Source organism: Diceros bicornis, chromosome 18, assembly GCF_020826845.1.
Source record: "Diceros bicornis minor isolate mBicDic1 chromosome 18, mDicBic1.mat.cur, whole genome shotgun sequence".
In the NCBI taxonomy this organism is placed as follows: domain Eukaryota; kingdom Metazoa; phylum Chordata; class Mammalia; order Perissodactyla; family Rhinocerotidae; genus Diceros; species Diceros bicornis.
This window is the reverse complement of record NC_080757.1, coordinates 5,105,145-5,129,889: the sequence shown is the minus strand read 5'-3', so window position 1 is coordinate 5,129,889 and position 24,745 is coordinate 5,105,145. Positions and strand designations below refer to the sequence as shown.

At 39.0% G+C, this 24,745-nt stretch overlaps 1 protein-coding gene across 3 annotated transcripts in view; it reads left to right on the top strand.

Annotated features, from left to right (window-relative positions):
• The window catches only part of LOC131416895 (protoheme IX farnesyltransferase, mitochondrial), a 279,864-nt gene that overhangs the window by 71,348 nt on the left and 183,771 nt on the right, over nucleotides 1–24,745 (top strand). For all 3 annotated transcript variants that reach the window (XR_009222648.1, XM_058559679.1, XM_058559680.1), the window contains exon 5: nucleotides 15,712–15,782. Coding sequence is in view for 2 of the 3 variants with exons in the window: in XM_058559679.1 (XP_058415662.1) it covers nucleotides 15,712–15,782 (71 nt within the window). In the remaining variant the exon portion in view is untranslated. The remainder of the gene's footprint in view (nucleotides 1–15,711; nucleotides 15,783–24,745) is intronic.

Below are 24,745 nucleotides of genomic sequence, written 5' to 3'. Positions count from 1 at the left end.
AACTTAGCCTGGTACCAGCTTTTCATCATTTGTTATTTTACCATATCAGTTGCTAATATCAAGCCTTTCCTCTACTGCTTTCACTGTCTCCCCTTACCAAAAGTAAGGAAGGGAGTAAGGGCATGGCTTCGAAAACCTGCCCTCCCACTAGCATATTTAGAAAGAAATTCAAAAGAAATGTAGTCAGTAAAATTAAAACTTTTCTGTTTGGAAGTATTTCATTAAGACATTAACACTCTGCTTTTAACTCATATTTGTCAGAAAATTAGATTACTACTTTACACGGATAATTGTACAGATATAGAAAATCATATAGTCTATTCCCAATATTCTAAGAATTGCCTCTGAGACAGAAAACCGTGATGCAGTCAGGAAACATATAGATGTGTAATCTATTGTAATTCTTTAAATATTGGGATTTGATGACCAAATACCATTTATCTAAGCTGTATAATCTTACTAATAAATTCATAATCACACATCAATTACTGTAATTCATAAGCATTCTAAACTGTTTGCCTGCTTTCTGGAGTTAAATTGATATTTGACAGAGGAGTTAGAAATATTTAAATTCTCTTTATGCCATTTTAATTAATTAAATTAAAACTTTTAAAAAAAGTTGTCATTGGGCCTGCCCCGTGGCTTAGCGGTTAAGTGCCCGAGCTCCGCTGCTGGTGGCCCGGGTTCGGATCCTGGGCGCGCACCGATGCACTGCTTCTCCGGCCATGCTGAGGCTGCGTCCCACATACAGCAACTAGAAGGATGTGCAGCTATGACATACAACTATCTACTGGGGCTTTGGGGAGAAAAAAGGAGGAGGATTGGCAATAGATGTTAGTTCAGAGCTGGTCTTCCTCAGCAAAAAGAGGAGGATTAGCATGGATGTTAGCTCAGGGCTGATCTTCCTCACACACACACACACACACACACAAAGTTGTCATTGAAAAACTCAAAATGAACCTCTGACCCCTATTATATTTTCTTTTCTAGAAACTCCTAGTAATTTGGAATTTTTATCCACATATCTTAGAAAAGGAAACATTTCTTCCTGGTTTGTTCTTACCAGGAGGACTAAAAATATTTTGTATGTGGATTGACCACTTTCTTGTTTCAGATCATTCCGTAAGGTGGTAAATGCACATGTTGCGCTCTCAGCACATGGTGACTGTGCATATAACATGTTACAGGTTTTTTGGCTTCTCAGGAAAGAAGCTATTTCCTTAAGCTTTTGAGGGTTCTGAGAAATTACCCAATATTCTCTCTGTTGTGCATGACAAATGTCTTGCCCTACTCAAATAATTTTCAGCCATTTCATATCTTTCAGCAAAGGAACCATAGGCCCACTTCTGTCGTGTGGATGGTCCAGCTCTACTTAGATCTATCTTCTGAATGTAACAGACACAGAATTAAGGCATTTCCAGTGATCAGTTTGAAAGGAAAGCAGTGATTTGGAATATAGGAACAGAAACAATTATAAAAAGCTGTCAGAAGTATTCCAGTTAATGACTACTGTATTAACACGTGTGTTCCCTTCTTAAGACATCTTTGAAAATGTCCCATTATATTTTATGTGCTATTTTCATCCTTTGCAAATATTATTTCTATTATTATTTTGATGTAATAGTCATTGTTTTTATTCATCATTCCAGTTTTTTCCACTTAAATTCATTAGGTGCACATTTTGTAATATACTTGCTTTAAATGTGAATATTTTCAAAAAGTTATTAAAATAACTTTAAATAAATAATTTTAGGGAATTGGTAGGAGAATGTTTTAGGATCATGGGGAAAATAGGCTGCAGAGAAATTTTACTGAAGTTGAAATGCACTATAATTGTACTCGCATCACAGAATCTCAGAGATGGAAAGAACAGGGTCATTAAAGAGAGGTTTCAAGTCACTTTGCTAAGATAATATAGTAGAAAGTTGGTATCTCCTAACAAACCAAATCATTTCCATTTTCAGTTGTGTAGGATCTGAAGTTCAGAAATAAACTGTAATCTTAGAAGAAATGTGTTAATTTTTCAACATGTTCTTGAAAATTCACAGAAAGCATATATAGCTAGTTTTTTAAAGGTGCATATTCTCTGATAGGCACAATGAATGAAACATTTTTTTTTTCCGAATTCCCCCCAGCCGCCTCCTTTTTGCCTCCCCCCTCCCTTTTTCTCTGCTGTGCAGAGTAATGCAATGATTAAACCAACAGGTGCCAGGAGTGCCGGAGCAGGCTGGCTTTGTGCCCACATGCGTACAGTGGGGATATTGTGTCACTCCAGGTTTTGGTGTACTGCTGTGTCCTTACGAGGGAAGGGATAACCCAGTTGAAATACACACTGCAACTCCTGAGGGATTAAGTGTGTTTCCTTTGCTTTATAGTTCAGAATTTTACAGTTTCTTTGTTTGGGAGTTCTCAGATTGCTTAATGATTTCTCTAGCCCCTATTCCCAACCCCATTGTGACCAGATGTATATTATAGCAGCATTTGAACCTCTGTAGATTTGCCAATTTTATTGCTCAACATGTGGTATAACCTTTTCTTTTCGAGTATGGTATCATTCTTCTGCTGTGGAGTCCCAAATAAAGATGATTTTACTTATTTCTTGCCTTTTAAAAATGTTCATGTGCTATTTTTTTTTAATAGTGGCATTTAAACTCTTTGTAGTATTTTAGGGAACTGTTTCCAAGGTCAAACTGTTGTCATATAATTTTGTCACTGTTAATGTTGTCAGTAAGCGTGCCTGTTTTGTTTTATAGTTGTGGAGGGATCCAGAAGAATTTATTAATATGATAGTCTTGTGTCCATATTAGATTATGATAAAGTAGCACTAGTTGAGGAAAGATTTTCTAATCTTTTAAGCCCTAGTTTAAAAGGTATTTTTTAAAATTTTGCAATCTAAATAGTCTGTTCATATTAGTAGCTTTTAGTGGGCTTAATGCATTTGTTTGTTGTTCTTCAAAACTGGACTTCAGAATTAACTATTTTAAAAATGGTTTTTGTAAAGATGGAATCGTAGTCCTTGGCAGCTGTTAGAGTAGAAATTCCTTTGAGCTTATTTGAAGTTTTTTTTTGGAGGTCTCTTAACCTCACCCTGGACATCCCCTGTTACTGAACATGCTGGCTAAGATGTGGGCCCCAAATTTCATGTATATTAGGAGAAGAGACCGTTTTCTCTTTTTTCCAAATGCTGACCTTGTGCTAAAGTCAGATGATGACATTGGGAGATATGTGGGGTTTAGGGGAGGGGTTGGAATGGGGAAAAATTAAGCATGTGTAAGTACAGATGGAAATAATCCAGCTAGACACAGGCTAAATATGGTGTAGAAAAAAAGTATAATGATGGAACAGATTTCTTAGGAGGAGGGAAGGAACAGGATTGCCAGCACAGGTGGAGGGACCAGCCCTAGGTGAGAGAGAAGGAGAGGAGGTTGCACATGTTGGTAGGGGTGATAGTAGGAAAATGAGAAAGTGTCTTCTTAGAGGACTTCAGTGTTTAATAAAGTAGAAGGCCGTATAATGTATTGAAGGGCATGGGTGGAAGTAGAGGAGACGTCAGATGCTTGAGAGTGGACCAGATTTGAAATCCTCCTCGTGGAGAGGAGCAGATCAAGTTGACTAGAGAGGTGCGTATAAGATTGCCAGGGAGCCGTAAGAGCCCATTTGAAGTTGGTGATTATGAACTTGCAGTGAATCCTCGTGTCCTGTTGGGTGGCTTTTTCCAGCATAGCTCCGCTGCTCAGGCACACACACAGAGAAAAGTAGACTATAGGACAAACCTGTAAGTCCTGAGGTAATTACAGATGTGGCATAAGTACTATGGTGTCAGGCACGGGGTAAGGTGTATGGAGAACTGCCAGCATGCTGTCCTTGAAGACCTGAAGGAGAGATCAGAAAGCTTAGAGAGGAGCGGGTAAGAGGGCAAGAGCAAGAGAAGAGCCCAGAGAGGTCAGAAGGGCCAGAGCTTTCATGAGGAGCTTTACAAGCCGCATCAGAGCACTGAACCTTATTCCTTGGGCAGTGGGCAGCCATGGAAGAGTTTTCATCTGAAAAGATCACTTTGACTATTGTGTGACAGATTTAAAGAGGGAATCAATACTGGAGGTAGGAAGTAGTTAGGAGGCTGTTGTAATCTAGGCAAAATAAAATTGTAGCCTGAATTAAGGAAGTGGCATTGAGGATGGGGGAAAACGGGTGTATTTGAGAAATATTTAGGATCAATATTTTGTCTTCTGTGATTCTTTCTGGAGGGAAAAAAAGATTCTAATTGGCTATGGCTCCATTATTTATTTTTTGTTTTTTGTGAGGAAGATCAGCCCTGAGCTAACATCCATGCCAGTCCTCCTCTTTTTGCTGAGAAATACTGACCCTGAGCTAACATCTATTGCCAATCTTCCCCCCTTTTTTCCCCCAAAGCCCCAGCAGATAGTTGTATGTCATAGTTGCACATCCTTCTAGTTGCTGTATGTGGGACGCGGCCTCAGCATGGCCAGAGAAGTGGTGCGTCGGTGCGCGCCCGGGATCCAAACCCGGGCCGCCAGTAGCGGAGCTCGGGCACTTAACCGCCAAGCCACGGGGCTGGCCCTATGGCTCCATTAATATTGGTTTTATACTAGGTCAGTGTAGTAATTCTTTATTAGTTAATCTAAAGAGGGTCTGTCCAGATTTTGTATCTATCATTTAGGTAGAGTTTTTTATTACCTTTTTTCCTTAAGTAGAAAATACATGGTCTTTATAGACAATTGTAAAATACAAAAGGTAAAAAATAATAAATCACCCCACATCTCCCTATGCACAGACAAATATTGTAAATATTTTGATGTATTTTCCTTCCATCTTTTTTTTTGGAAAACAGTGTTACAAATTGAGATCTCTCTGGCAGGAGAAAGGGTGACCTATAGCACGTTTTCTAAAGCTAGTCAAAACCAATGTGATTTTCTGAGTTTTTTTACTTATAGGATGTGGTACTTTGGGCCACTAATAAGTATTGGGTGACCTTTTAGACCTTTGTATTATTTTCCTTTAAGGGCAAAGCCTTAAACTCCAGTTTAATGAGAGATGGCTTGAGTAATGAGTGTAGAGGAGAGCGTTGCCCCAGTCCCCACATGAGGTGAAAAGCCACTTCTGGTGAATGCTGAAGCACACATACACTTGCTTTTTCAACGGCGTCCTAGGGAAAAATCAATGAGAACAAGGAGTCTTAATTTGTTTATTCTAGGTACGGCAATAGGGCATTGGTAACAAGGAAAGAGTAATGGCTGACTGGTATCTTAACTGATTTGTAAGCTGAAAGTAATGGCATGTGGAATCTTGCTGAATAAGGTGCCTCTCCCTGATCTTTATTTATTTATTTTTTTTAACATCCCTTTTAACTTGGTCTGAGATTGATTGAGATATTATCTTGGACCTTGGAAGCTGTGAGCCATATTGGAATGACAAACACTTGTTGACAGCTTTGAGAAGATGGATGGAAAAACAAACTTCAACAAGGTTCACAAGTTTGTTTTTCTATTGAATCTTTAGAAGAATGTTGCTGTCATTATTTAGCATAGGGAAAGAAAAAGTTGCACCTTGTTATCAAATTCAATATTTTCTGAGCCTGACTTACAAACATCTCTGGAATACATCTGCTTTTTGCGTAGGGTATGATTAGTCAAAGTAGGAATAAGAGGTTCATCACAGGCCAAATTATATCTGTCCACTTTTGGTATCTGTGTCATTTTAGCTCACAAAATTCAATAATATAATAAGTATACATTGTCTATTAGAAGGATTAATAAGCATATTTTATATCTGAGTGTCATTTCTTTGGAATAATAATGATTATCTGCTAATACAAAAACATAGTATAAGAGAAAAGCAAAAATCTCAAAAATTATAAAGGTTTATCCATTGGCATAATAATGTCCTATATCTTCATCATGTGACTATGAGGAGAAAAAAACAGTCCATTTACTACTTTATTAAATAGGTAGAACTATTAAATTGATTCCCAAACTGATTATGAGACAAAGATTAATACAAATGATTTGTTATGTTTATGTTGACTAATGCCTTTCAGATACATAAACTAGGAATACCCTTCCTACCATGGGCAAGTTATTTTATAAGTATGGCATGTGTGAAATGAAGTGATTTGGGGTTGTTAGCTTTACAGTGAGTTATAAATAATTTCACTGCGTCTGTCTACCTAACATCTTCCTATTTTCTTCTGGTAGTAGAACTTTTCTTTTCTGTAGCAAAAATAATACTTGTTGTTTGAGTGGAATACTGTGTCGTTGTGTCTCTCCACCAACATTCTCCCCATGATGGTTCATGGCCGTGATGGTTCTGGACTTTTTCTTTGGAGCTATCAAAGAATGAACTCTGCTAAGGTTGCTAGGAGGATGAGAGTCGGGGGCTGCCAGGGCCGTTTTGCCTGCTTCACAGTAAGAGCCTGCGTGTAGGAATATGCCAAGCAGATTTAAGAGATGGAAAAAGCCAGAGTCATGATAGCACATTTGACACTGAATCCAGTCATTCCTAAAAGCAGGTATGACACTGTTGTAAGAGATAAAGCCCCATTTTTCTTTGAGCCAGTTTTGGTTGTGTTGCTCCCATTTGCAACCCCAAAAACCTGAGTAACATAACAGATCGTAAGATTGGTAGAGGGTAAGAAATGTGAAAGAGTATATGACTGACTGGAAGGAAGATGGTGAGGGCCAGAATAGAAATAAAAAAGGAAAAATTTAAAATGAAAAGATTCTAAAAGATGGATGAATTTTTTTGAGGAAAAGAGACTGAGAGAAAAACTTCTTTTGAAAATGTAACATGGGCAGAAAATAAGTTGTTTGCTGAAGGAAAAAGCAAGGTGTTATTCGCTTCTGTCTAATATATTGCTCTAATGTTTGAAATTTTTATAGTCTTCGTGAATTAGGATGTTGGAGCGGAGAGGTATGACCCCTATAGGGTTGACTTAAACTGGAAAGGGCAGAGGTGGAGCCTTGGGTGTAACTTGACCCAGGGAATTGATGTTGGGTCTCTCCTCCACTTCCCTTGTATCCTATTCCATGGCCACAGGTGACCTAAAAGAAAGGAGGACATATTTTCCTGGGCTTTGGTTTGTAAAATCCCAGGGAAGGACTCTCAATGGCCCAGTTTGAATCAGATACCCACTCCGTAAACCAATCACTGTGTCCAGGCATGGGGTAAGATACTAGGTTATAGGGCCATTTGTGAACCAAGGAACAGACCTTTTAAAAGATGGCAGGTCGAGCACCAGCCTGGCCCCTAAATCAGTATGGCCAGAGCAGCTGTCCAAATTGTGTTCACCACGGCATATTACTTTTGATGGTATTCAAAGTAGTGAGGACATATGAAAAAAGGGGCAGAACAGTATATTCTAAGGGTTGGTAATACTGCATTTGTATTTTATTTTCCACACAAGTTGCAGGAGTTTCACTTCACTGCTTCAGAAGTAGTTGGTGACAAAGGGAATGATAATATCGTAATGAAAACAAATTATTATAAAGCACAGGAAAAAGATGTGACTACTCTAAAGCCAGCTCTAGGTTCTAAAGTGTTTAAATTTCTTACCTAAATATACTGTGCTTTATGTTTTGGAGATGTGGTTTAAATATCTAAACCAAAGCAGTAAACCTAACTGAAAGGCATTATAGAAAATGCATTAAAAACAGAATAAAGTAGCTTAATGAGCTCTGATCCCTTGGTGCTAGGAAGAATTGTCGAGCCCTCACTGAAATGAACTGTAAGTCTTGGTTAGCATGGTATTTCTACCCAGATGTTGCTTGTCCTGATAAATTTAAGCATTCATGGGATTCAGAAGCTGCTGCCAGGTTATGGCATCATGGAGTTCATTTGCTACGTTCTAGACCTCTGTTCCCATCTCTGGATGGCAGACTTGCCAGAAATGTAGAAAAGATAATATCTTTTTTCATCCACACGAAATAACTCATTAGAATTTCTGAACTAAGTGTGTGTGCATGGGCACATGTGCGCACACATACACAAACTTGAGAACTGCCAAGATAGTTATTTATACAAGAGTTTCTGTGTTATATTAGATAACACCTTACCAGCATTTAAATAACATGATTTGTAATTGGAATCCTCATTAGTCCTGTGAAATTAAATTAATAGGTCATGAAGGAAAGATTGCTTCAAATACCGATAGAATATGTTTGAATATTGGGGAAGGGAGGGAATGTGAACACACAGAACATTTTAATTACATTGTAACTTAAACAAATTCAATAAAAAATATAGATTCTTACAGGCAAGGAATTTTTAACACTTATCAATTATAATTTTTAAATGAATGTGATGCAATCTACAAATACACATATTTATTTACACTGATGGCTCATTTAATAAGTTATTTATTGAGTGCCTATTTGCACAGTTCTCTTTAACAGTGAGAATTATAAATTCACATATCTCAGGAAGCCTGCCATTTAGATTGTTAGCTTGAAAAGTTAAATACTTTTAAGTAGTGGCACTGTTGAAAGTAATAGAGAAAAAGCCTGTATCAGTTAGAGTTTGATCAGAATGTCAGAACCACTATGAGTGCTATAAGGAGTGTATTAAAGGGATTAGGCCTTATGCGATCCTGGGAGTTAAGTAGTCTCAGTAATGCTGTTGCCTCTGTACCGAGTGCTGGGTCTGAAGTAAGCAGAGACATCAGTCAGGAAAGTAGAGGAGAGCAGGAGCAACCTGGAATCTGCAAGGATAAGCTAAAACTCATGAGGACAAACTGGGACATGTGTCTGTCTCTTGCCTCTTCCAAACCTACAAGTTTGATGATGTAGGTGACCTACAGAAGAGCTGGTGAGCTTCTCCATGGAGCAGCACGTAGGCTTGGCCCAAGGTTATGAGAAACCGAATGAGCTCAGGGATTAGCTGCAGCCCAAGGAGGTCGGGCAGGAGCTGGAGAATCTGCAGGCCCAGTGTCACTCCAGGCCAGCAAGGCAAACCAACAGATCCACAATTGTATGTGAGCTGTAGTAGTGCCTGACTAACATTCCAAGTGTAAACATGGCTGCCGCTTCATTTCCATCTTCCAGATCTCACGCAAGCTTCTGTGGCTATCTCTAACCTATGCAGGAAAAGGAATTCTGGGCAACGCAGTTCCAGCGTAGCTAAACTGACACAATATAAAGCCATCACGGTTTACTCCTTATTGGCTTGGCACTCAGATACACCTTTCAGTCGTACTTAATTTACAAATAAAGCAAAAAAAAAGCAAAATTGTGTTTATGCCAAACATGATGAAATTATCCCTCTTACAACCAAAAATTCTCTAATCCATTCCCCAAAAGAGAATGCAAAGTCTCTTTATTCATCTTTGAGTGATGTTCATTTCTCTTCAAGCTGAGTCACAGTCACCCTTGATATTGTGTAACTTAAATACAGTCATGCACCACGTAACGGTGTTTTAGTCAACAACAGACGGCACATATAATGGTGGTCCCATGAGATTAGTACTACAGCCTAGATGTGTAGTAGGCTATCCCATCTAGGTCTGTGTAAGTGCCATAAGGGAGGAAGAAATTTTCCTCTACCCTTGTAGATTCTTCTGGCTGGTCTAAGAATTAAATTGACGGGAGAAGGATTAACAAGAGAAAAACAAACAAAAATTTAATAACGTGTACATGGGAGAAACCCAGGAAAACCAAGTAACTCACCAAAATGGCCAAAGCTCTCACCTTAAATACCATCCTCAGCTAAAGATAAAAGAAGATGTTGGAGGTGAGGAGAGTCAGGGATTTGAAAAGGAAGGCAGGCAATTCACAGGTAGGTGAAAAGAGGCAAATGTTTGGAAAACAAGTGTTTGGCCACACAGAAACAGAAGAACACAGAGGGGAGCCCAACAAACAGGCTTTTCTAGGTTCCTCCCTGTCTACCACCTATGGTTATGCTTCATGTTATGCTAAGGTGATAGCTTGCTTCCTGAGACAGATATTTTTTATCTGAATTCTTTTAGGCAGTTAGGAGGGAGGTAACGAGAAAAACTTTCTGAGTATTTTGTTTCTTAAAAATAATCAGCCTAAAATAATCCTCATGTTAAAGAGACACATTTTGGGATGGCAGATGTTGTTCCCCTTCACTGCATTCTATGTTGTTCGTACAAGGACAAAATCGCCTAACAATGCATTTCTCGGAATGTATCCTCATCGCTAAGCGGCTTCTGACTTTACTAAGACATGAGATTAAGTACTGTTAACGTATATTCAATAGTAGGTGAATGGGAGAAAGGAATAAAAAATTTGGTTTATATATACAAATATATTTATTATCAAAATAAGAAAAAAAAATACTCAGAAATATTACATTTCTTGTTTCTGCAAATGGTCGCAGAGTCGTAGCTGGTGTTTATAACCAGCTTCTTCTGCCAGCCATTCCATGTTCCCTTTGTCCTTGGCAAGCCCCTTGGGTAGTTGTAGTTCCTCGCCACATGAGATGACCCAAAACTTAGTTCTTGAAGGGTTTGGAACTGGAACTGTTATACACTGTAAAGCAACAGTCCACTTTGTGAAACAGTTTTACAGTTTCTTAAGTAGTTTAAATATATATCTACTCTGTAATTCACTCTGCTATATTTACCTATAAGAAATAAAAGCATCTGCTCATAAAGAGACTTGTACACAGATATTCATAGCAGCTTTCTTGTAATAGCCAAAAACTGGAAACAACCCAAATATCCATCAGCGAGTGAATGGACATACAAATTGTGGTATTACTGTATAATGGGATATTACTCAGCAATAAAAAGGAATGAACTATTGATACACTCAGCAATATGATGAATCTCAAAATAATTATGCCAAGTGAAAAAAATGCAGACAAAAAAAGAGTGCATATTATATGATTCCATTTAAATAAATGTCTAGAAATTGCGAAAATCTGTAGGGACACAAAGTAGTTCAGTGGCTATCTGAGGAGGAGACGCAGACAGGTGGATGGGAGAAGGGGATTACAACCAGGCATGACAAGACTTTCGGGAGTGATGGATATGTGCAGTATCTTGACTGTGATGATAGCGTCACGAGAATATATGTATGCCAAAACTTACCAAATTATATACTTTAAATATATGCAGATTATTGTATATTGGTTGTACCTCAATAAAGACAAAAAAAAAAAGATTTAACCTAAAATTGAACAATCTGTATTTTTATTTACCAGAGCGATGCTGCTATAGGGTGAAATCACAACAGATTTATTCACTTGATTTGCTACCTTTTTAATTATATAATTCTTGACAAGTGTTTATTTTATTTGCATTATTTCAGTTTTGCATAAGGTGCAACCTCACTTCCAAGTGGTTCAGACAAGTGTCATGGGGATTGAAAGGAGGAAGGGATCACATTAAGTCAGAGGTTTAGGCTTCAGTTTGGGTAGTTGAACTTGACCTTAGTCTTGAAGGCAGGGTAAGATTTGTTAGATGAAGAGTTGGGAAACGTCAGTCTAATCAACGGATGCAGACGTAGGTGAGAAATGAGCAGACGCTCTTTACGTGGTCAGTCCTCACAGCAGTTTTGTTATGTAGAGGAATTATTCTCATTTGCTGCTGAGGAAACTAAGGCTCTAGACACTAAATGTTTCTTCCAACCTCAGAAACTGGCAAAGTCTCCAACTCCTATGGGCACTTTGCTATGTTCATAAGACAATGACAAGTGTGACAAGGGGGAAGAAATAAAGTAAGTGGTAAGGTTGGAAATAGTCATAGGGTTAGATCAGGGATGGCCTTCAAACGATGTAACTTTTAAAGAGTTTCAACTTTCAGAGTCCATTGGGGAATGAGCAGTGAGGATACCATTAAATATTTTTGAGCAAATAGGTTTATTATGATTCAGTAGTAGTGGCAATAGTAGAGTGAGATGGGAAGGGTAGATTTGAGAGATATTATGAAGTCCAAATTATTAGGACTTGATGATGAATATAGTTGGCCAATGAATAGAAGAAATCAAAGCTGATTGTAAAGATTTTGATATGGGTTATAAGAGAAAAAGTTGTATATTTGACAAATAATGAACTCTGGAGAGGTCCCTGATTTTCATGGAAGGGTGTTGAGTTCAGTTTGGCACACGCTGAATTTGTGATTATTTTGAAACATCCAAATTAAAAACACCAGCAGTCAAGTGACGTTACAAAATCAGAGCTCAGGAGAAAGTCAGGGCTGCACATGTAGTGGTTTTACTTAAAGATAGGAGAGGAAACGCAGAGGGTTGGGGTCTGTACCTTGGGCAAGGCTCATGTGTTAGAGCGTAAAGGAGTATGTTGGTTCCTCTTCATCTCTACTGCCACAGCCGTTGTTCAGGCCCTACCATCCCTAACCCAGGCCATTACAGTCTGTTTTGTCAAAACCATCCTCCAAATGGCAGTCATAGTGATCCATCCAAAATACCTCTCCTACATGATAGAATCATGGCACATTAGCATGGCATGTGAAGCTCTCCGTGATCTGGCTCTTTGCCTACCTCCGGAGCTTCATCACCAGCTGGCCAGCAACACTGATAGTAATGGTGGTTAAATTAGCACCTTCTGTCTGCCAAGCATTATACTGTATATCAGTATCTTATTAATTCTTACATCAACCTTGCAAGTTATATATTATTATCCTCATTTTACAGATGAGGAAACTGGGTTTCAGACCAGGTTACACAGCCATTAGTCAGTGGTAAAGTTGAAACGTAACCCTGATTTCTCTAACCACAAAGCCCTTAACCTCTGTGCTATGCTGAATTCCTTCTAAGCACGTCATGAAATTTCTGCCTCCCACGCCTTTCTTTCTGTATGCTTCCCTTGTGTCTGGAGTGCTCTTCCCTCCTCTCCAATCTCCTTAAATCATCTGACTCCTGCTGAGTCTTTAAGCCCATTTAAGAGTGCTTGAAAGATATTTTTCCTGCCTTTGCTGCCTCCCCAGCTGGTTCAGAGCCCATTCTCTCACAGCCCATAATCCTTTGCACATTTCTCTTTCATTATACTATACACATTATTATAATTATCTGGGTTCTTATATCCCGGTCTTTCCATTAGATTAGGGGTCGGCAGACTTTTCTGTAAAGGGCCAGGTGGTAAATATTTTAGGTTTTCTAGGCCATATCATCTCTGTTGCAATTACCCAACTCTGCCATTGTGGTGTGAAAGCATCCATAGCAATATGTAGACAAGTGAGTGTGGCTGAATTCCAATAAAACTATTTATGGACACTGAAGTCTGACTTTCACTTGTCACAAAATATTCCTCTTCTTTTGATTTGTTTTTTTAATCATTAAAAAAATGTAAAAACCATTATTAGCTTGTGGGCCATACAAAAACAGGTGCAGGCTGGATATAGCCCAGGAGCTATAGTTTGCTAATCCCTGCATTAGAGTGTGAACTTCTTCAAAGCAGGTACTGAGCTGAATTAACTTTTATATCCCCATTGGCTGGCCTTTGGTTGGTGCTAAGGAAACTGTTGAGCCTAAAGAGGAACATGGGGAGCGTGTAGAATTAGGAGAACCTCTGTTAAGCAGTGTATCCGAGTCAAGAGAGGACTGTGTTTTAAAAAGAGAGGGGATTATTCTGGGGATTTATCCTGTAGGAATAATTGCACACATATGCAGATGCATATTTAGGGATATTTGTAATACAGAATGATGACAACAACCTGGACATTCATCTGTACGGGACTGGTTTTGTGATATATCCATAAAGTGAAATACTCTGTGGTCGATAAAAAGAGTAGCCACCACAGTTGCTTGCAAGAGAATCCAGTTCAAAAAAGCCACCTGGAGAATGAGCACTGCCATCTCCTAACCTGGGGGTCTTCTCGTGTAGTCATGGCTTCAGGTAGAGCGGGAGAGGCAGTGCAGATTCCCTGATGTTTCGTTTCTTACTCCGACTACAACCACATTGTTGGACTGCAGTTGTAGCCAGGAAGCTCTGAAAACCCAGACTCAGCAGACACTTCCTTTTACAATGCATTTAAATGCTTAACATGCATAGCCCATCCTTACTAAAGGTTAGCCGTCAGAAAAGAATATCTGTTATTCTCATATTCCTATATATAATACATGCTCTCTTATGTTGTTGTGGGAATAGTAGTGGTCGTTATTGGTGTGTGACCCTTTTATTTCAAGGGTCTGAGAATACCAGATACCCAACCATTGGCTAAATGGGACAGTCGTTAGAGCCAGGTGTGAGACCCTAGGCTTGCTAAATGACAGGGAATCCTCACTGTGGATGACTCTACCCAGGATGCTGTGAGTGAACACAGTAACCGGAAGTGAATGAAAGAAGAAAAAGTCATTTTATTAGAAGATATCATTGTGTTTAGGGATATTGAAACATTATTAAAAAAAAAAAGTAAAGACAATCTAGTACCATAGGATAGGGAGAAAGGAAACGTATGTCAGATTTTTTAGAAAATGAAGGGAAACACATCTTACCAGATGTCTTAACCTGTAAAGATGAATTCTAAATCCTCAAATAGTTCAGGATAAAATTTTCTTTCATTTTAACATTTACATACTAGTAAATAGTACTAGATGATTTTATAAAATACAGTAAACAAAATGTTACTTTACTTATTTCTAGACTTATCTTTTAGCCCTAGTATTTCTTTTTTCTAGCATTTACAGAACACCTATTAAATACAACTCACTGTATGGAGAGCTGTGGTTCATACAGACGTATGGATATACTCAGACCAGATATTTCCACAATCTGATAGATAGATTTTTCTTGAAAAAAGTTTTCTTGGTTAAATAAGTTTGGGAAACGCTGGCTAAGCAATGTTAATTAGATTTCTCAGAGCCTTTATTATACTAATGTGATTTGACCTTGGAGTCATTCTTTCTAAGAGCAACTCCAGACTATTAGAGAACATAGTTGGGGAAGTACTAACTTAGACCTTCGACTGAATTATTGTTTCATCTACTGATTTGCTTCAAGCCCATTTAGTCAAAGACATTCTCAAATAATAACCTAATCAGCACATTTTTTGAGCACTCTGTTGTACCAAAAAAGGTGACAAGTAAGAGACATTGATAACAAATTTAAGAACATATTGTGCAGTTTGTCAAGGCTTTGGAAAGTGAGTTTTGATGATCCCTTGGACCTTGTCCTTTAATAGATGAACAAGAAACGGTACTTTAGGGTGACCATACCAATATGTTGTCTAAACTGGGGTGCTTTGAGAGTGAAGGGCTTGCTGTTAACGCTACGGGGACCACAGGTGTGAAGGAGGACTATCCCAGGGAGAGAGGGATGGCTACGTTAGTCACGGCATAACCTCATCACTCGTGTACAGTTTCATCTGGGATCTTAATTATTTCAGCCCTGGTTCTTGACTTTAGTAGCCTGTTTCCCAGAGCTGATTGATTCTTGGTTGATTCACAGGCTTTGGGATGTGTGACAGGTTCTGAAATCATTTATAGCAGTAATGCTTTAAACCTGAAACAGTGGCTTTGAAGAATGCAACTGTGTATGTAACAAGTAGCCTTCAAAGGGGATAGAAGTGGAACTGTGCATATTCCTGACAATTACTGTATATAATTTTTAAAATGTCTCTCCCAGAGAATTTTCCTCCAAAGAGTACCAAGAGTATTAGTTTGTACTATCAAAATTAAAATGAAATTTACTGTGTAAAAAATTGTAGAACCAAAGCAGAAGAGAAGAATTGTTTCATTTATATTTAATGTTTTCTGTCTTTTTTTTCAATCTTTTTTGCAGTTTTTTGAGGTGCCGTTTGATTCAAACATGAATAGAACAAAGAACAGACCTCTGGTTCGTGGACAGATCAGGTAAAATCATGAATATAAGTCTCTTCCACATTATAGAACATTCATTTTCTTATTCATCCTGAATTGTTTCCCAGTCTTCTACCTTGAATTGTGCAGTGAAAGTAACACACCCAGAAGGGACATGTTGGTGTGGATACACAGAACTTATCAACTCTAACCAACAAGTGCTAAATGCATCTAAGATTTGCAGTTTTGTTGTGGGAGTATGTGCTAGATTTCTTTACTAAGTTCAATTTTGAGACATGGACTGGTTTTACTTGTAGTGGCTGAAGAGAAAAACATTCCGTTAACACAGATGATTTCAGACAAATCCATATAGAGTCTCAGAAGAAAGCTATCTCTGAAGGCTTCTCTTTTCAGATAAACTGATAATGCTATTATATGCCAAGTAAAGTACTGCCTCTATTACTTTCCTTTCTACCAAATTCAATTAAGTAGAACTAAAAGGCATATAAATATTTTAATATCACTAATGGTTAATAATTAAACATTTACTTCCCAGAGACCTCAAAACTGGCATTTTAAAATATTTTTTAAAATTCAGTAGATATCGCAAGCTGAGAGAATAAAAAGAGCCAAATGGTTTATATTGACTATCCTAAATCAGTGAGTCCTCTCGTCGTATTTCCAGACAATGCCTTCATGGAGCTTAAAGTTTATAGGGGTAACATTTGTGGATCAAATAATCACACATATGAAGTAAAACAATACAGGAAACAAATGCAGATACAGTCAGATAAGTCTATGTAAAGTGAGTCTTAATATTAGCTGTTTTTAGCCATTTAATTTTTAAATGAATTTAAAATGCCATTATATTGAAAAGGGCAATAGAGCCAGGTGAAAATATATAAGAACAGAAATCTCATATCTACTGATATTTATATTTTTGAAATATAAATAAAGCTATCTGCCGTGTTTATGTTTAGAAAGCGTCAGAAGTACTTTTACTTGAATAAAGTTGTTTTAGAGGGGCGAATGCAACCTCTATGACCAGCTCAAAAGCTAAAAGCTGCTCTTGCCACTGGTCATATCACAGGTAAATTCTCACTTACTTGGAATTTCTATCCAGTCATTTTTCCTCAGTGAAATCGTACTTTCCTTTAGAACCAAGGAGGAGGCAAGCCCAGCAAGTAGTCATTAGGCATATAATGGTAATCAGATAAAGGCCCGTCATTCTACTAGTGCCTCCTCTTACTTTGCCCCATGTGGTCGTTTCCTGCACTCAGAAAGCAGTCTATCAGCACATCCGGGAGGGAGGAGCATCATGGCCTTAGCAGTTGGTATTGGCAATGCCCTTCCTTTAAAGGAGAGAGGCTGCAGTACAATTATTAGTCTTGTTAAACTTGTAACTTCATCTTTTGTTTGCAACATGACCCAGGCAGAATCTCATTTATGATAATAAACTTTAATTGCTATTTTAGAGGGCAAATTATAGGCCTGAAAAAAAAGTAACTCAAACTTATTTTTACAGCTAGGACATATTATATTAAATAGGTACAAGGAGCTGTTACGAGTCTGGGGCAGAAATGTTGCATTGAGAAACATAGTTTTAAAACTGAAGACTTTATATCTTGCCAGTTAGTGTTTATTATAATCCAGTAAATTATTATCTACTACACAGATATTTTATAAGTGGGTGGCCGTAGAGGTGTAGTAGAGTTTTACAGACTATCCATTAACATTTATTTCTCGGCTTTGGTGGTTCTCGCGATCATAACAGCTATTGGGCATTTAATTACAAAGCCTAGTCAGTTTATTTTGAAATTCTCTTTCTAGTATTTACTACCCCATATGATTTGGGCCGATATGCCTTGTTGAATCTATACAACTTCATAGGTTAGTTTACAATTTGGCATATAAAGGGTGATCTGTGTTATTGTTGATGGGCAGCAGTGTAGGAAATCTGGGAAAGAAATCTTTGAAAGGCTTGTGCTGATGACAGCTATCTTAGCCTTTGTACATAGTGTGGTTTCTGTCCATGCTAAGGACATACTATGAACATTTTTGGAAGAAACATATTTCATTAACTTTTTCAAGTGATTGCAGTTTGTTTTTGAAAATTTTTATTTACGTGAACAAAATTATATTCTAAGGCAATAAAGTAATATAGTAATATTTAAGGAAAGAAACATATGCCTGGCCTTGTTGTTCTGCGATTTCTTGAGGACCTGGGGAAATACCCTAAAGGAGCGCTTTGCTTGTGTGGACCCGTCGACGCGGTTGTGTGTGTGCATGGCTGCCGTGCTTTTAGTCCTCTCTTCTAGAAAAACGTGGTGGGGAGTGGGCACTGAATGCCTTATAGAGCTGACAGGAAGATAGTGTGTGTTTGTTGTTTGTTTGTTTGGTGAGGAAGATTGGCCCTGAGCTAACGTCTATTGCCAATCTCCCTCTTTTTGCTGAGGGAGACTGGCCCTGAGCTAACATCTGTGCCCATCTTCCTCCATTTTGTATATGGGACGCTGCCACAGCATGGCTTGGGGAGTGGTGCGCAGGTCCATGCCCAAGATCCAAACCCATGAACCCCAGTGAACCCAACCACTATGCCACGAGGCTGGCCCCAGATAGTGCTTTTTTGCTTATATAGTTTATTCTTTATTCAGAAAGGATTAGAGATATCATAAGACTATCTTAGTAAAATAGAGAAATATATAAAGAATATTAGGGTTAGGAAAAATAGAATATGGGATAAATGGTAAGATCACAAGAAAAGCTTATCAAATTCAGGTAATTAATAAGGTTGAACTGGAAATTTCACTGTACATTTCCTGGTGAAATCATGGTTACGTCACAATGAAAAGCATTACATGCATTATTTAGAGTTAATTCTCACTATAGCACCATGAGGTAGTGCTGTTAAATTCCCCCCATTACTCAGGTGAGAAAACTAAGAATCCAAGTATTACAAATAAGTAGCAGACCCAAAATTTAGCCTAGTCCATTTGACTCCACACCCTGAGTTCCTAATGACAACACATAACTGTCTCTAAAAGTCTCTTTGTCCATGAGAAGAAAACATCCCTCTAGACAGACTGAACTTCTGCCTTGTAGTTCTTAAAAAATAAGAAGGGACACTTTGACGATATGAGAAGAATGTCCTCAGTGACTTCTGTAGAGGAAGCAAATAGCAGATTTCTAAGACATCTCTCAGTGCAAACCCCAGAGACAGAATACCAAAGAACAGCTCCCAGTGAGAACCACCTAGAGTGTGTGGCCTTGAAGCAAGTGGGGAGGAGGAAGCTCTTGGCCAGACATCTTAGCCCAAGGATGCATCTCTAGCAGTTCAGCTTGATCCAGGAGTTAAACTGAGAAGTGAAAAGAAAGAGGAGAGGAGGTGTCAATGTTATGTATCAGGTGATGGCTAGGATCTAAGAGATCTGCTGTACGGAAAGTGCTCTGCTACATGGTATATTGTGAAGTCGGCTAAAGGTCAAGTGACTGTTCATCCCAGTTTGCCCAGGACGATCCTGGTTTATACCTGTTGTCCCAGCAGAGTTATTGATAGTGTCCTCTTTCACTCTCAACAATGTCTAGTTTGGATAATAACCATATGCCACGCTATATGAAAGGGATGATGGTGATGATTATGATGGTCACGGAATTTCCTTATTTTTAAGGCTATTTCATGCAAATTCCAATTGCTTATTTTGCCTAGAAGAGAAAAAGGGCATAAATGCAAAGCATGATGTATCTAAATCAGTTTGTGGGTAGACATTGTAATACAGACCCCTTTAAATAGCTGCTTAAAAATGACACTCATATTTTTAAGTTTTCTTATAAATTGGAAAAGATAAAGATAGCCAATTGACTTGTTTGGACATTTCTGGCAAAAATGTCATGGCTCTTAATGATTGTTGTGAGGAGGGAATTGGGCTTAGAGCTCCCTTTTATTCTCTGGCAAAGAACACACCTGAGAATTTGTATGTCACATATCAGGAACTCACATTGAAGGATGAGTAAACGCACTTGAGCAGTTGAATCTGCAGACTCAGTCATATAATGAAGGTAGATGTTAGAGAAGTTTACCTTCTAATTAAAAGTCAGGTTCGCTGTAATCCAGTTTTAACTTGGTGACTGGGAAAAAGTAAAAGCAATTTTTAAAAAATTTATGTAATAAGAAACATCTGAGTCTTCAGATATTCTTCATATGGTGAGTATAGTCTAGTGAAAAATGTTATCTAACTGACTCTAAGCTTAGGCAAGTCACTGAATTAATTTTTCCACACCACTGCTTCCTCACAAGTAGAATGGGATCATATTTCCTACCCTGTTCATCTCAGAACATTATTGTTGGGATAACAATAAGATCCACAAAATCATGTAAATAAAAGGGTATTGTTGGGGAACGGGTTTAAAACTCTAGAGAAATGTAAAGTTGTTTGCAGAACTTTCATCTGTTTTCAAAATTTGCTTTGAAATATAAATATTTCAGTACTTATCAGGCAGTAACATAAAAAATTCAGATTAGTTTCAAGGGATCGGGAGAAGGAAGCAAAACCTTTGGCAAATAAGACAACTCAGAAAGTGAAAGTTATATGTTTCCATTATCATGTTTAAGTTCGTATGACCAGTGGCAGGTTGTTGAATCCTTCATTCATACTATTATCATCAGGACGTGTTTATGGAGAATATTGTCCCTGTAGAGAACTTGCTAGTTGCTAGAGATACAAAGAGGTAAATGAGATGGTCTCGCTTCTCTCAGACTCACACTGAAGAGATGGCGACACACATGCATCAGGCCACTCAGTGCTATCAAAGGTAGAGTTCACTCCACAAATGTATTTTTTGAATGCGCCTACCAGCCCGGCACTGTGTTAGACGCCAGATGTGCGGTGGTAAATACTACACTGGGGACACGCTTGGTTGACGTGGGAGCACAAAGAGGGGAACCTGACCCAAACCGAGGAGGTCAAGAATGCCTTACCAGAGGGAATGCGGTCTTGAAGCTGAGCACCAAAGGATGAGTAAGAACTGAGCCACTCTGGCTGTGCTTTCCAAGCCCTTCTTTCTCTCCCGTCCTCCTCTGTCTGCTCGTCGTTGGTGGTCCCCCTTCCTGTCCCACTCTTCCGCTGCAGTGACTACACTCTACACTGCTGTACCTGCAGCCCAGATTGCTCTTCTGAGCCTAACCCTTTGAAAATCTCTCTCGGGCTGCCCCTGTAGGCATCCCAGATTCATCGTTTTCTCTCTCAAATCTGTCTTTTTCCTTATATACTTGTTAGTTTACATTCCAAAGTCAGGCATCTGTAAGTCATTCTAGACTTGCTTTTTCTCTTATTCCCTTCATCGGATTATTCAACAAATCGTGTCTTTTCAACCTCCTAAATTACCCTGGAATCTGTGCCCTCTCACCCCACTGCTTTAGTTTCAGGCCAGCGTCAGTTTGGCATGGGTTGTTAAAACCACATCCCAGCTGGTTTCTCTACCTTCTCTTTAACCCTCTTTCCATCTCTCTTCCACTCAGCTGGCAAGTGGGTCTTCCTTAAGTGATCACATTAGTTTCTGGCTTAAAACTTTTGGGGGTCTTCCAAACGCATTTAAGAAAAATATTTGTTTTAAATTCTTTACTGTGTTATACAAGGCCTTTAGGAGTCTGATCCTTCCCAGTCCTTCTAGCTTCATCCCCCACTATGTTCACCGGTTTTCATTTATGCTTTTATGTTATATTGTGACTAAATGGAACTGCTGGTTTTTTCACCAAAGTGCCATGCTTTCTCTTATCTCTGCCAGGTGTGCTCACCTTGCCCTTTTATTGCCTGGGTAGGTTTTATGCCAAGCATTATTTCTTCTGGAAGGGATAGCTGTTTCCATACTGCAGTGAGGTGGCATTAGATGTTTTGTCTTGGTGCTTTCATTGTTCCTTGTGCATACCTCTATCACAGCACTGCTTAGCATACTATAGATTGTCTCTTTCCTTGTGCTTCTTTCTTTAATATGCTGTGAGTTCTTCCAAGACAAGGATTGAGTCTTCTGTTTATCTCCAATGCCTAGGATCATTTACATATTTTCTGAGTGCCTAATATGTGCTAGGCACCATTGTTTTATTTTTTTCTTTGGTGAGAAAGGTTGGCCTTGAGCTAACATCTAATGCCAATCTTCCTCTTTTTTGCTTGAGGAAGACTGTCACTGAGTTAACATCTATGCCGGTCTTCCTCTATTTTGTATGTGGGCCGCTGCCACAGCATGGCTTGACGAGCCATGTGCAGGTCCGCACCTGGGGTCCGAACCCGCGAACCCCAAGCCACCAAAGCAGAGCACGCAAACTTAACCACTATGCCACCTGGCCGGCCCCTCGGCACCATTATTAATGTTGTGATACAGCAGTGAACAAAACAAAAGTCCTTAACGTCATGGAGCATGTATGCTAGCCATCAAATCTGGCAGATCGCTGATGCTTAATGAGGGATGGATGGATGGACAGACGGTCAGACAGACAGATGGACAGACAGACAGATGTTAGAGAAGTAGAAGTGACCTCACACGCTAGGGAAATACAGACATGAAGACACTGAGGCATGAATACATGACATATGGCATCAGGGCAATGAGGACAGGAGTGGGGAATTAGGAGAGGAAGTGACATGAACATTAAGAGAGAACCTGTAGACTTTGACAGATGAATTGACTTTGGGTAGATGGACAGTAAAGCAAAGATCATGACGGGCAAGATGAGCATGGTGAGCAAAGGTCCAAAGAGGGAAGTGTAATATATGTGTTTAAGGATAAAAACAAATGACCTGGGCCGGCCCCATGGCTTAGCGGTCAAGTGCACACGCTCCGCTGCTGGCGACCCGGGTTTGGATCCTGGGTGCGCACCGATGCACCGCTCGTCCAGCCATGCTGAGGTGGCGTCCCACATACAGCAACTAGAGGGATATGCAACTATGACATACAATTATCTACTGGGGCTTTGGGGAGAAAAAGGAGAGGAAAAAAAAGGAGGAGGACTGGCAATAGATGTTAGCTCAGGGCCGGTCTTCCTCAGCAAAAAGAGGAGGATTGGCATGGGTGTTAGCTCGGGGCTGATCTTCCTCACACACACACACACACACACAAAAAAAGCAAATGACCTCGCCGAACTTTGAGGGAAGGATTTGTGTAGGAGAAAAGTAAGGAAATAAAGCTGGGAAGGACGTTGGGGAAAATGTGCCTTCCACACTAAGTAGTGAGAGCTGTTCTGTAGGAAGTGGGCCATGGTCCATGTTCTCGAGCTCCTAACTAGTACAACAAGGCAAGAAATAGAAATAAAGGGCGTATGTATTAGAAAGGAAGAAATGAAACAGACAATGTGATTGTTTACATCAAAAATTCAAACAGATCTATGAAAAAGCTTAGCAAGGGCACGAGATACAAGGTCAACATACAAAAACCAACTGTAGGAGTTCTGCTTCTGGCATGAGGACATGAGCTGCTCCACAGACATGTTCCCCAGTGAAGTTGGGCTAGGCAAAGAAGTCTTAGATAATAACATCTGTTCTCTGAAATGTTCCCATCTGCTATCAACATCTCCACCTTTCTTAAATTCTGCCACTCTTTGTACAAATACCACACAATTCATTGTAAGGTAGAGTAGCAAAGGAGACATTAGAACATATCCCCCAGAGAAGTTCAGCCCACTGGCAGTCGACTCCTCACAACCACCACAAGTTAATAGGAAATCTCTTACTGCTTAGCTACGCGGCCAGCACTCAGCGTTGAGACAGAATGGCGTAAACCCTGCAGGGAAAGGAGCAGAACCCTTTAGAATTCTCCACCTCTCCTCTACTGAGAGTCATCTGAAAGGCAGAATGGTCTGAATGCCCAGCCATCTAAATATAGACTTTTCTTTTGTTCCCTCTTTTAATTGAACTCAGTGATTCTCAAACTTTAGTGGACATAGTCATTATTTTCCAGAGTGTACATAAATAAGCTCTCTTGTACTTTATGGATGACTTCAGGGGGTTTTGAAGGATAATTTTGAGTATAATATATTTTCACCTTAGGGCCTGACCTAAATAAACTGAATTAACGGCAGCTCCACTGTGTTTCAAGAAAAGGAAAAAGCATCTGGTCCTCTTACACCTTTGATTGCCAGCCTTAGTGCTGCTTGCCTTTCTTTTTACTGAGCTGCTATTTATCTATACTGTTTCAGATGATGGAGAAAGTGACATCGAATATATTTAATAGACAAGGAATAGTAAGATAATTGGCTGTTTTTGAAATAGTCAGTTACACTAAAAATATACCCTTTACATTTTAGGCAACAGAAATTTTCTGTAATTTTTTTAAGAATCAAAGAGGAACATCTTTACAGCTAAAATACCATTTAATGAGAATAAAATCTATGAAATTACATTGTCATTTGTTTCATTTTCCCAAGGAAAATACACAGGATAGTAGTTTTAATTAATTATCTGTTGTTTACCTACATAAAATGCCAATTCTATATGTGTAAGGTATCACAGTAAAAAAAAAAAAGTGTCCACTGTTTGGGAAAATACAGTTTTTCTTGTCTTCCTCACTAGTGGAAAGAAAAGGCATTTTTATACTAAGATGACATGTTTGAATTTATCCTAACTCTTGCAGACACAAGAAGGTTTTAGTTATTCTGATTGCCTATTCTAAAGAACACTGTGGCCTTAAAATAATTGCCGGTGGTTAATAGAAACATCCTTTTGCAGCTTCTATTTACCAAATGTAATTCCTGTGGAAACACTTGACCCCACTGGCTTTCTGCTTTTTACTTCAGCTTTGGGGCCTTTATGATAGAATTGTTTATCAGAGTCTTTAATGGCTTGGGGGCCACTTGATGAATTTGAGTGCGTTGTACCTCCCATCACTTAGGAAGCATCCCAGATGCTCGTGGATGAACCCGGAGTCATGGTGCATTTGGCTAAAGAGCTCTAGCATCTGAATTTGAGGACGTCTGGAGAGAAGTGCTCCAGAGGGTCAGAATGGTGCTGCTTTAACCTCTAGTATCGGCTCCT